Source organism: Neodiprion virginianus, chromosome 1, assembly GCF_021901495.1.
Source record: "Neodiprion virginianus isolate iyNeoVirg1 chromosome 1, iyNeoVirg1.1, whole genome shotgun sequence".
Lineage (NCBI taxonomy): Eukaryota > Metazoa > Arthropoda > Insecta > Hymenoptera > Diprionidae > Neodiprion > Neodiprion virginianus.
Window position 1 is genome coordinate 6,606,831 of NC_060877.1, and position 13,639 is coordinate 6,620,469.

Genomic DNA, 13,639 nt, shown 5'->3' on the forward strand with positions numbered 1-13,639 from the left:
CCTGTATACATATGTATTCCGCGTGCATATAATTCGGCGAGGTCTGTAGATACACATCCGGGGGATTGCTGTTCAAAGCTCACCGCGAGAAGCATTAATTGTTTCATCAGCCCTCCGCGTCGTAATCTCTGAACCCCTGTTTGAACCTCGTGGGTCTGAAAACTTCTCCAAACCTCGACTCCGGGTGCTTTTTTAAAAGTTTTCTTAGACACTTTCTGCAACGCGTTCTTACTTATTGTACGCTTGATAATTTCTGAGTTGTCCGAGAAGATATTGACCTCACTTTGAAACGTCGCCTCATTTTTGCCGAAGTTTCATTCGAGAAGCATTCAAAGATTTTCAATTATTTCACATATCCTCTGCAGTCGAGTCAGGTAATTCTAGTCAACGTTTTACTCAGGCTTCGCTTGATGATTAACAGAATTATTTGAAATCGATGTAAAACAAGAATGATTGATCAATCATTTAATTACGAGACACCGATAAGCGAAAAAATGTACAGGCATATTCGATCGATCAAAATTTACGTTGTGAAATTCTTCTGGGCAGCCGGGTTTGCGAAAGATGTTGCAATATAACGCCTATAATTCATAATATTACAAAATACCGGGAATATTTGATACAGGTACTGAGAAATACCTCCGCTCTCAATTTTCTCTTACCCATAAGGTATATCGTAAGCTTGATGTATTAACGTGAAATATGTAGGTACGTAAATAACCGGCGGATCGCGATATCGAGCGAATATTTAAGCCATGCATTCGCCTTTTCCAAAGTCTCAATTTCGCCCAGAGCAAGGCTGCCGGGTCTGGAGCTTGCATTTCTTCATCTACTCTCTCGGAGTTTGATACGCTTTTGAAGTATGATCAGCCGTAGCTACATCCGATCGGAGCGAAGAAGCAAAGAGTTCACTTATCGCGCCGAATCACGTGATCAAAGTTGCGAGAAACTCGTTTACTCGGAATCACGAATCGCGTCGGTCCCAGTCACGAATCTTCAGGGTTGCTGTTCGTACGCACCTATAATAATGAATTTTTCCACCGCATTGACCGTCGCCGGTTTGGCGTCTCTTCGTCGAACCCTTCTCATTTCCCAAAAACTTTACCTAGCGAAGAATATTTGAATCCCGTGCGTTTTACGTCCTGCCATTGGGGAAAAAAAATCAACTTTCAATCCCAAACCCGGGAATCGACCGAACGGCGCCCTGAAACGATTCGGATATCCGGGAACGCCGTTTTCAATGAACAGCGCGCACTAAAATGGGGAGAAAAACTAACCAGAGATAATAATGTACCGAGGTACGCCTTGCTAAGATTTTATCATCACCCAAAAGTCGATTTATATTCCCGCCATTATCCTCGGCGCGTTGTACGATGGCAGCGTCCTTTGTTCCATAGTTCCACGATCGTTTTATTTCCCTTTTTTCTTTCTTTTTTTTTCTTCCTCATTACTTTTGCCTCTCAAATGAACGCATTGATTTTACGACTCGATAGTTTCGACGAGTTGTCTCCGGGAACGATTTCTTTCGGAGCAACTCTCGCCAACGGTAAAACACAGAAATTGGCCTCGGTTGATCTTTGTGAGTTCCGTTACGAGCCAACATCTCGTTGAGAGGATATTTTGCGTGTGCGATATGAACAAAAGTTGGTGAGATTTAACCAAGATTCAATGGGAACCAAGGTCTGATTAAAAATTTAAGGAAAGAGAAATACTGCTTAAGAAATTGTATTTTTGGCTTACAACCAAATCGTACTGTAATATATCACGAATGCTTTTCCGACAATTTTTTACGACTTGGTCAGCGAGTAAAATAAGCCAAACAGCTTTAAAATCGGATCGAAACCCTGGAGTTTAATAATTTTTAACGTTCGAAGAATTAAACCTATTCTCAAAAATCGTTGACATCTTAGCTTGTGTCGTTCGACTTTCCTCGGTATCATTTCCATTACACACAATCAACGTTGTTTTATTCTCATTCGGTATCATCGCGGCAAATGACATTGCCGCGTCCATTTCTGTAAGCGGTTTTTCTCTCCCTTGCCAATGCATGATTCAGACTCGAGAGTCCCGTTCATCCTCAAACGGCCGAAGCCCAGCTCTCAACGTAAGAAGTGTAATTTCCACCCTATCGCATAACAAGCTCGGTGCAAATAAAAAGCTCCGTAATTTCCGGCAGTAAAATCAAACCCACCGAATCCATTCGCGTCTCGTACCGCGTCCAATCGTTCTTCTTCTTCTTCCAGGTGGTCCACCGGGTCACAGCGAGGTGGCGTCTCTGCTGAACACGACGGACGTCGGGGACTGTCTGGCTGCACGGCGTCAGGTCGATTTGGCAGAAATATCCCAGGGTCTTCCGCACAACAACGAGTACGAGCTGATAGCGTTCAGCCATTTCACCTTCTCGCGCGTCTATCCGGTGGACCTCGGTCTGGGAAAGCGGGTCGTCGAGAAGCCGATCGGATTCAAACGAAAGGACCTCCTGGAGGCGTTGACCAAGGCGGTGGACACCCTGAACCGTAACACGAGTCAACTGCCGACGAAGTACACCCTGGAGGACTTCCTCGAGGGTCTTTACAGGGTCGAACCGACGACCGGCACCCAGTACGAGATGTACTTCAGGACGAAGAACCTCAACAAGAGCACCCAGAGCACTTCCAACGGGTACACCAAGGTGACCCTGATGCGACCTTACACGCCGATCCAGTTCGTCGCGACGGAAAGACAGCCGGCAAAGGAGAAGGAGCTCATCCACATTATCCTGCCGTTGTCGGGGCGCACGAGCACCTTTCAAAGCTTTATGGACAAGTTTGTGAAGATTGGACTGAAGAACGACAAGCGGGTGCATTTGACCGTCGTTTACTTCGGCACCGAGGGACTTTCCGAGGCTCGGGCCATCATGTCGCGGGTTCTTATGACCCGCGGAAGCGGCGGCAGCAATCAGAACCTCAGGCTATTGGCTCTCAACGAAACTTTCTCAAGGGGGAAGGGACTTCGCGTTGGTGCTGAAAGGGCCTGGGGTGGTGAAGCCGACGTTCTTCTCTTCATGTGCGACGTTGACGTCGTTTTTAGCGCGAGGTTCCTTGACAGGTAATTTTCCAACCCCCTCCCACTGACCAATCCGTAGATCAACATTCATAGAATTGGCCTCTCCGATCTCTCGCAAATGATTAGTTATTTCGTACCTGTTTCTTGAGCTTCGCAGAATTTTATCGTTCTGTGCATGGAAAGCATAAAAAATTTCGACAGCAATTCGAGTTCAGAGAAATTACAATCGTCACTAACTTCTTTCCTCCACTCGTACAGGCATTTTTTTCGTATCCAATGAATTCGATTCTTTATAAAGGTCCCTTTTAGAGGGTATGAAAATCAAAACGTTCCTCTGATGTTTTTCTGTCTTCCGTAGACAATAATTAGCTTAACATCACATCCAGCAAAGAAGAATTCCTTTCCATCTACTCTGTTAATCGACATCCTCTTTTCGCTTGCTTCAGATGTCGATGGAACACCGCGCCGGGTCGGAAGGTTTACTACCCGATAGTTTTCAGTCTGTACAACCCCCACGTGGTCTACACTCTTCAGGGACGCGAAGTGCCTCCTGAGACGGATCAGCTTGTCATATCCAGAGACACAGGATTCTGGAGAGACTTCGGTTACGGAATGACCTGCCAGTATAGGTTAGAAATTCACTCTTTTTGCCCAAGACTCTGAGAGCTACTTTTTGCACTCCTCTCACTTCTCGCTTCTTCTTCTTCCAGGTCCGACTTTTTGAGGGTGCGTGGCTTCGACGAGGACATCGTCGGATGGGGTGGCGAGGACGTCACTCTTTACCGGAAATACGTCCGAAGCAACATCAAGGTCATCCGGGCAACCGATCCGGGAATTTTCCACATCTGGCACCCGAAGGTTATACTTCGAAATCGAACGTTGTCTCATATTTCTCCATTTTTTCTTTCACGGTCCCCGTCTTTCTCTTACCTACGTTCATTGCTAAACTCGTGCGAACTTTTGAGGCCTGGGGGAGTAGTCAGGTGTTATGGATTTTGGAAGTATGTCTTATATATATAGGTATGTGGGTATATACGGCGTTCACCGCACGGATCATTAGGGATCCGGTAAATCCAATCAACGGTTGGCTTATTACCGGCAAACTTCCAATAATTATATTACACCTGGGACAACCCTAGAAGGTGTGCGGAAGGGGGAACCCTTGGCTACACCTCCTGGTATACATGGCAACTTGAACGAACCGATGCAGTAACGTTGTTACCAAAGGGACAAAGTTACGCCGGGAGTCCGACGGTTCGAAATTCGCGGCTGTACGAGAAAATTGGATTCCGCCTTATTCCCGGTTTCCGTTTTTCGAATCATTGAAAAACGATGAAAATTCCTCGTATCAAGTATCGAGCCGCTTAAGAATAGCCCGATTCAATTTTCTGCGACAAAAGGACTCCTCCAGAAATCGAACCTGCGTGTTAGAAAGCGGCGAAACAAAGAGAAACGAATCGCCTGCGGCAGCTTGGATACTGTTTTGAAAATTTCTGATTCAGGTTTGGGCAGCTTCGGGGGTTCGATTCTCGTCAAGCTCTCGCAGCCAGAGGCTTGAAGCGGTTCGCCGTGTCAATGCGGAAGACATTTCTGGTTCGTTTCAGGGTAGATGTGAAAAGTACGCGAAGCGAAGCCGTTTTGCGTATGTAACGGGGTCAAAAATTTACCATCCCCTTTTGCGGCGAAGCGAAGGAGCCGGAAGAGACACGTGGAGGACAATATTTTCTCCGTTTCACCTTTCCGGCAGCCGTGCCTCGAGCGAGTGATTTGTTCAGTTTCGTTCAAATTGCATACATGTATGCGTATATATGTATATATATGGCGGGCAGCTTTCACGGAATGTAGAACGAACGGTGAACAGCCGGCAAACGTGCGTGCTTCACCTTTCCCGTTTTGCCGCTTCCACGTTTCAACCCCTCCCGCATTGAAGGGGTTCATGTCCCATTTTCTCCACCTCGTGTAAGCGAGGCTGTGTTCAGACGGAGAGTTTTCGGTGAAACTCACCGTTAAACGCTCCCAGATAAGCAACCAAAGCTATATTCCGTGTCGCTGTGTATTCGAAATGCAGCTTTTTTCGTTATCCACTATCTGCTGGCGCTGAGCGGTAAGTTTCACGGAAAACTCTCGATCTCTTCGGCTGCTTTTCTCTGCTGATCAGAGCTCTAAGAATCTAATTCTCATAAGTTTTTATCACCCTTGACGATGATGCGAGATAAATATGTTCGTTTATGGCTCGTTTATGTAATTACTTCTTCTAGTATTAACGAATCTTGACGTTTTTTCAACTCTTGTATCGCAAAATAGTCCCTTATTTGAAACTGTCAAAAGTCGGTTGAACACAGATACAAAATCACTGGGAAAAAAAAGGAAATACCGTAATTTTTTGCCTCTCGTAATCAGACAATATTTCAATCGTTGAAAATCGTCATTCACAGTGCAGCAATCCGTTATTTGCAAACAGACGGGAAAAGCAAGGCTGAAATTAAATTTCATTCAGTCTATCGGACAACGGATTGAAAGCCGAGTGGGATTATTTGCGATGAGTTGTATACGTGTGTACATACATTATACCTATATGTCTGAGCATATAGGGCTGCTGGATGCGAAATGTATGGGAGGATCAATTTTGGATGGGCTCATATTCGAGCCTATTTGCGATTCGTGCCGTCATATTTACTCGCAACTCCGAAACTCCTCCTCGAACTACTGCCAACCCATTTCGTGCCTACCGGAATGCCGAGTGTTTGCAGAGTTCCCATAACCATCGACTCCGAGGCATTGCACGAGGATATAAGTCTGGCGAAAATCGGCGAGCCACATCCGGAAAGTTTGACGGAGATGATGGTGGAAAAAGATACCGCGTTCAGTAGGGTGTGGTCCTTAAAAAGGTCATTTTTTAATTTCGACAAATCGTCTGCAGATAATTACAAAAATAATTCCCAAATTGTTTTAGATTTTTGCTTCCGCTATATTCCGTGTGCCCTAAAGAGGCTGGATTCCATTCAACCTTTTCAGGGATACATCAAATTTACCCTACGGATTTAGATGAAATTTGGTATAGGAGGGTTTCTTGAGTCGCTGATTACGAATCTGAACTGGATATTACAAAATTCAAAATGTTGGACCCAGTATGTCAATATCAAGTAACTTTTGGGGTTTTGGTCGACATATTGGATCAGTTTCGCAATCAGCGACTCAAAAAACCCTCTTATATCAAATTTCATCGTAATCCGTTCCGTAGATTTAATGTGCTCCTGAGAGGTCTGAATGGGGGAATTCACCCTCTTTGCGGCACCGGTTACAGTTGAGATAAGAATCGGAAAAAATTAGGGAGTTATTTTTGAATCACGCGAAGCCGATTTGGGGGGCGAGCCGTTCGAAATTCAAAACTGTCCTTTCAAGGACCACCCTAGGCTGCAATATTATTCTTGCTTTACACCTTTGGGAAATTTTCTTCGTTCCGTTTTGCAGGTCTGCTCCGGGGGTCCTGGTCAGCGGCTTTCGACGGACCAATATCGCGCCTGCATAAGATCGAGGGCTCTGAACGAGGCGTCACACGCGCAGCTCGGTTTCCTGGCGTTTCGCGAGGACATCGCCAGCCAGGCGATAAACGTGAAGTCTATGGCGAACAAAAAGAAAAAAACATCGTCGAAAAAGGAGAAGAAGAAACTCACCAAGGTCCAGGTCAAAAATCAACCCCTACAAATCAAAGAGAAACCGCTCGGGCGAACTTCCGAGGATCAGACCTGATCTATCGTGAATAATAAAAATCCACGATGCGAATTCTGAGTGGTTTCTTAGTGTGTATACACGTTTTACACACGTATTCACGTATACATATGAAGTGTGATTTATATATTATGTATAAAGAAGACAGGGTTGGATATCGAAACGTTTTGTCAAATTCCATTATCGAACGAGGGGTGTGACGATCTCGAGATATTATATGTATAAATAAGCGTCCGGTAAGATACATATGTAAATAGGGAATTCGTGCTGTTATTTATTGTGTAAAAAGTATGTAATTGCATATATACATATATATATATATATACATAATATTTATACATTACATAATACATAGATGATTGTGATGATGATGCGACGTTTTCAAAATACACTGATATACGATATATCGTGCTAATTAAAAAGAAAAAAAAAAAAATGAATGACGATCTTTAATCACGACAGAAGAACCAGTGATTGATTCGATTGTCGGACTCGGTAATAATAGTGAAAATTATTGATCAATGAAATTATACAACGTATTTCCACCTATGGAAATGAAAGAAAAAAAAGAAATAAAAAAACGAAAAAGAGGAAGTATGATAGACACGACTAGTCAAGCAAGAGATAGAAATGCGCGAGGTCGTTATGAACAGGTATACAATTCGTAAATAATAATTAGTGCAATGCAGCAAAACGCTATAATATCCATTAAAGAAATCTACACAACGATCATTTCAACTAGAGGATATATAATGCATACAAATATAATCGCACACATAATTACTTAAACGGTAAATACGACTTTGAAGATTCCCAAAGTGAAGTATTTCAATTTTTTTTTTTTCTTTTTTTCTTCCAATTAGCGAGGGTGGTTTTAATTATATCAAGTTCCACCGTTCGCTGGATGGCGCAGCGTTGCTTTTTTCCGTTTTGCATGCATGAAAAATTATACGCACCGAACTGAACTACTAGTCAATGTTTCCGAAATAATATTGTGCTTTCGTTGAAATTTCAATGAACGAAAAAAGTGCAGGAATAAATTAAGGAGGAAATGTGAATAAAGTTTTACGATAGTTTATTATTATTATTATTCGGGTTATTATTATTACTATTATTATTATTATTGTAGTATAAATAATTTATACGAATTTATATGATTACAGTGTTATGAATAAAGTGGTAAAAAATGTAAATATATATAATAACGCATGTTGAGAATTAATCGAAAATTCGGTTAGGCTATGTGGAAAGAAAAACGTAAAGAACGAAAATTTTATCAAAGCCGTCGGTGATATAACAATATGAATGAGAAGTGAAAATTTGTTTTTCATTGTCTGTAATAATGTTGAATATTGCTCGATTCGTTTTACGATCTCAATTGTACATATTGTTATAAATTTACAGCAGAGTTAACGAATCGGTAGAAAAAAACGTTGCGAACGAAGGATCGAAAGTGTGACAATTATTATAGTTCCAATGCAAAAGGGGAAAATAATCGTAGTTCGTTATAATTAATGAAAAAGTATTTAAAACCTTTAAATAATTGCCAGTGTCAGTCGAAATAAATATTTTCTTGCTTTTCGTCTCGGTCCAGAATTCAGACTTCATTACATTCATCCTTTCTCGATACTCCAACTAAACAGAAAGGGAATAAGATTCGATTTTGAATAAACGGTTTCCTTTTTTTCAAATAAACATTTCGGTGTGAAGTTTTCAGTCACTTATCGTGAGTTTTACCGTGTTATTTATATTTGTGTGCCTCTGCTTTCCGTTTTAAGATGTAAGATTTCTTTTTCTGCGGGTAAGAAACGGTCCTGTTCCATCGAACTCGTCATCGCGTGTAACCGAAGGATTTTCACAGCGGGAATCCTCATCCCTGAGCGCAATGAAAGAGACCGAAAGGATGTAGCTAGCGGTGCAGTCGCGCAACGGAGAGCTTTCAAACTTCACCGCAGTGCAAGCACTGCAGTTTTCAACGTCTTTCACTCATCTTAAGCACGATTTTACGTTTTCTTCCTGCCATTGTGTTCCCTTCGTTTGTATCGCGTGCAGTTGAGTTGGCAACAATCCGCCGAGGCATTTCACCCACACGAGAACATCTCGCGTACCTTCGTCAAAAGGAATCGGAGACCCGAGTCCAGATGAAGTTGCGTTTCGTTTGCCCCGTTTCTGCAAAATCCTGCTAGCCAATTCGCTTGGTTTCTATTCAACGGCCAAACGAAATCGCGGATCGTTAAATCGTACGTAACGAAAGCAAAAGAATTCCAAATTGGCCGTATTTTGATTAATTCGATTCCTCAGATCCTGTCCGTCATAAATTTAACAGAAATCAATAAGTCGTTTGGATAAAATGAAACGGTTAAAAGTACAGCGCGGTATATTCAGTAACCGATTGTGATTTGTGGCGGAAAACTGTCAACAAAAGAACTTTTTTCTTATGAGTCAGTATTAAAATAACGTGCTGATAAATCACGGCCGAAACACAATTCCCGGGATTGCAGGAAGTCAGACCTGTGAATATGGCGACGAACGGTAAGTTTCCAGCTCTGAGATTTGTCTTTGTTTTTTTTCATTTTCTTCAGCGGTTTGAGTAGATTCATTTTTAGAATGGAGGGTGAAATTATACCGCACTACGGACAGTTTCACCCGAGGGATTTCTAAATCTTCGGTTTAATCTATAACCTGGACCAGTTTGACGATTTTCGGGAATCGTAAAACTTGGAAAGGATAACCTCGTGCGAGAAGAAAGCTCGCGTCGTAAAGCTAAAAGCTGCGGTGTACGTATAGGTACGCGGATGGGAAAATTGGAAAGAATTCTGAACGTTCGACGAGTTTTACTCCACTCGTTCTTAAAGAAAAAAAAAATAAATAAATAAATAAATAAAACGAAAATAACCCTCCGTCGGCTTTTTTTATCTACTGTAATTCTATGGGGTACAAGAATTTACAACGATCTTGATAAATTCCTGGAACGTTATTATGTACCTTACTCCGAATTCTTTAGACCCTAGTTTATTGCTAAAACTTGATACATTCCACTCAAAGGTCAAACTTTACAGACGCAATAATCAGGATCTGAGTTGCTGCGCTAACCGGTTAGCAGAATCTGGTAGCAGAGAAAAGGGAAATTACACTTTTAGCGGAGTTCAACATTGTTTCTGAATTTCTCCCGCAATGCAACGACGAAGATCTGCATTCCGTGAAACGGGAAACATCAGGGATGAGGTAAATAAATTGAAAATATTCATTTATCGTTCACTTATTATATCAAGTAGGTATTTAATAAGTAAGACAGTAATAATAATTCACACTTTGATCACGTAAATCGATATTGCATCGCGTCGTTCGTGGGAGTAACAATCAAAAACCGATTTTAAAAAAATAACAGATTATACTCAATTGATCGAAAAAACATAATCTGTTTGATCAAAAATCAATTATTTTTGGTCATTCTCATGTACGTATATGCACCGATTTCTCCATTGGTATGTATACTCGAAGCTGGGAGCCGGTAAATTTACGCTGTTTCAAATTTGGAGGGTAGATATTTTCCGGCTTCAGGATTTGGCACGTTATTTGTCCGTATTCCGCCTCGCCCGGCTGTGTCTCATCATTCACTAGGAATAATAATTTTCTCGAAGGGCCCCCGTCGCTCACGTGGCATCAATCACTTGACTGTACTCAATGTGACGTCACACGAGGAGCCTTCTCTCAGCCTCACCGGCATCGCGCCACTCGAGTCCCAACAGGGCAGAGATCCATTACCCTAATCACCGCCCGGGGCTTCCAGTCCTGTCAGTCATTTCGTTATCCGAGATATTCATCGTCCGACCTTGAACAAGTTCGCAACCTATCACGGATATATGGTGCCGCCGTAATAAAAAAGAACCTATAGCTTTATTGCGTCGATAAAAAGTTATCGTTGAAGTAAGCAGGTTCTGAAAATTTTTGGATTTTTTGAATCTTGACTAGATTTGAAGAGGTGTCATGTGGCTAGAGAAATTCTTTCCTTGACACTGAGAAAAATTTCATTTGTTACAGTAACTAGAAAAATTTAGTAAAACAGGTATCGTTGAAAAAACTGTTTCAATATCGTTGGAATTACGAAAAACGAGGTACGCCGAAACATTTTGCGCTATCGTCGATCCTTTTTTGGTAATTGCAACGCAAAATCAGTTTGTGAGGTTTACTCTACTTTTTTAGTTAAACAAGGCTTTCACGTCAGTTTGTTGTTGCACAAGCATTAAATTTTCGCAACAATTGCAAGAAAATCTAGTAACAGTGATCGTAATGAGAAAGAACAGTAACGGATACTAGACTTTCCGGTAACAGCTAGAAAACTAATTTTCATTTTCCACCTAGAACTATGTTTTTCGATTGCGGTAAAAAATGAAAATGGTCAAGGACTGAGCGGTAAACGGAACTGAAAACTACCCTCGGCGTAGAAAAAGAATCGTAACTTGAAAAGAAGCCACTTCGAATTTCTGACAGATGATTAAGCATTACATTACAACACCGTAATTTCATTCCATGTCATTTTCTTGCAACATTATTTTCACCATTTTATCGTAAGCCGAACAATTCATTTTGTCTTTCTGTCTGTGGTATTATTTTTGGGAAAAAAGAAACTTCCACATTCGCCGGGAGGTATTTGCACGGTTCGCAACGCGTATATTGTTTCACCGCGGGGTTGGACGAAAAATGCTCAACACGCGGTATAACGCGGGTCTATAAATCATTCATGGGTCATGGTGTGGAATATTACAAGCAACTTTTTTAGTTTAGACGCTTCGACCTTTTCGTTTTATTCCGGAGATGCAAAGACGAGAGGAGTCGTGTTAATTGGGGTGAAATAAGGAGGGTGAGAACTGCGTCGATTCTCTCTCTTTAAAAATTTTTTTCTTCACACTTACAAGTATATACATTTACAATATATAAATATATATACATACATATATATGTATATAATATAAAGATAAATGCGAAAATGCGTATAATTATGTCCCTCTCCCTCTCTCCTTCTATCTCTTTATATGTTATCGTCCTCGTAATTTTCAATCCGGGAACAAGCGATTCCTTTCTAATTCTTTGAAGCTCTCAGCTTCAAACGAATATATTTACGCTGCTGCGACGACGCCCCGGCTGAAGGAACGAGGATTAAACTTGAATTAACAAGATTATTTTAATTGATAGCTCCCGTGCTGTTATCAAGCCCCCGATGGTATCCGGGGTTCATTAGCTTCCCTTTGAATTGTTTTAATCAGATGTTTTCACTCCGCGTTACTTTCCTCCATTTTTAACGCGGACTGCGATCACTTGAACCTCTAATTACTTCACGGAGTCTGGAGAAGCCGAACGCCGAGATAGAAAAAAAACAAAAAAAAAAAAAAAAAAAAAAAAAACCGAAACTACAAATTAAAATCAAAGTCTCGTGCATGCGTGAGAAATTCGGTCTTTTACCATTCGTTTCTCGCCTGCAGCGGCGGCGATGGTGACGAAAGTTTTATTCATATTATAAGAGTGTAATTTCGCACTGTCACGATATTAAAATTACGTTCAAGTTTAACCTCACCCCCTCCTCCCCCCCCTCCTACCTCTCCTTTCCACCCCGACACTCTCACGTTCTGGTGTTATTAAATTTTTCTCAACGAATCTTAAGAAGATTCTGCAGAAATGCTGCACGGCGTTTCTCCTCGCGGAGACGACTCACTGTATTAATTTACGTCAAAGGAAACGTCGCAGACCTGCAGCCAGACGAGTTGAAGAGAATTTTTCATTTAAGATCTAGATCACATATCTGTAAATGCGAGGTTTGCAAACTACCGTCCATTTTCGTCCGTTTCGTACAACGGTACAATAATGTCGCCTTATTTTTTATCATCCCTAGTTATTTTTTCAAGAAATTGAACTCCTGGACTGAAATCGAGGCGATGCTAAAGATCGCCCAACGTTACACGACGGCCTGTTACACACGGTCCGAAGGCGGATCAGCACCCGTGTCAGTGCTTGGTATACAAGTCGCAACGAACACCCATTAATAGGGCTGGACTAACACACGAGACTCCGGGCGATAATGCGAGAGAGAGAGGGAGGGAGAGAGAGAGAGAGAGAGAGAGAGAGAGAGAGAAAGAGAGAGGGAAAGGGAGGAGACGAGGCGAGGGATGAGAGGCTATAAATCGCGACCTACGAGACGTAAATTACAAGCTCGTTACACCCTACTTTGTCCGGTCCAACTCTTTGCTACTCCCACAATGTAACCGGAGGAAGAAAAAGCATAACGCGATCCCGGTATGAGCCGAAAAAAGCTACTTTCAGCCACTACAGAATCGATCACTTGGCCGAAAAAGCGAAGAAAGACTGAAAGGTCGAGAAATTAATACCACCGGATGTCTGGAATTTGGGTAGGAGATGGAAAACGAAAAGGTATTCAACTTTCACCGATTCGTCAGACGTTTAAAATTGAAGAAAATATACGAACGGATGTGTATATTTTTTTCAACCGTAATACTCTATCGAAAACAATTAACGATGGTAAAAAAAAATTCATCAACGCCGTTGAGTCAAAAAATTGAAAGGTATAAACTTTATTTCTTCAAACGATGTTCAGACGTAGATATTTTTTGAACGTTACGAGTCATTCAATCACGGAATTCATTAAATCTTGACAATTATATTATCGCTAATTTTTGGAATTGCGCGTTATTGGCAACCTAGGGTCTTCGTGTTTGTGTAATCCGAGGTCGGGTATGAAAAACTTCGACGATCATCACATCCAATGTTGTCGTGTATTGTTGTTGTGCCCGAGACCTTCGTGATCAATGTCGTTACGATCGGTACAAGATATTCCCGATAGCGCGCATGCGTG

The 13,639-nt window shown here is 41.8% G+C and overlaps 1 protein-coding gene across 1 annotated transcript in view; it reads left to right on the forward strand.

Annotated features, from left to right (window-relative positions):
* LOC124299932 (chondroitin sulfate N-acetylgalactosaminyltransferase 1) overlaps nt 1-7,392 on the forward strand; it is a 78,287-nt gene extending 70,895 nt beyond the window's left edge. The window contains exons 5-8 of the mRNA XM_046753401.1: nt 2,244-3,087; nt 3,492-3,674; nt 3,756-3,903; nt 6,517-7,392. Coding sequence (XP_046609357.1) covers nt 2,244-3,087; nt 3,492-3,674; nt 3,756-3,903; nt 6,517-6,795 — 1,454 coding nt within the window. The 3' untranslated portion in view covers nt 6,796-7,392. The remainder of the gene's footprint in view (nt 1-2,243; nt 3,088-3,491; nt 3,675-3,755; nt 3,904-6,516) is intronic.
* The last annotated feature ends 6,247 nt before the right edge of the window (nt 7,393-13,639 follow it).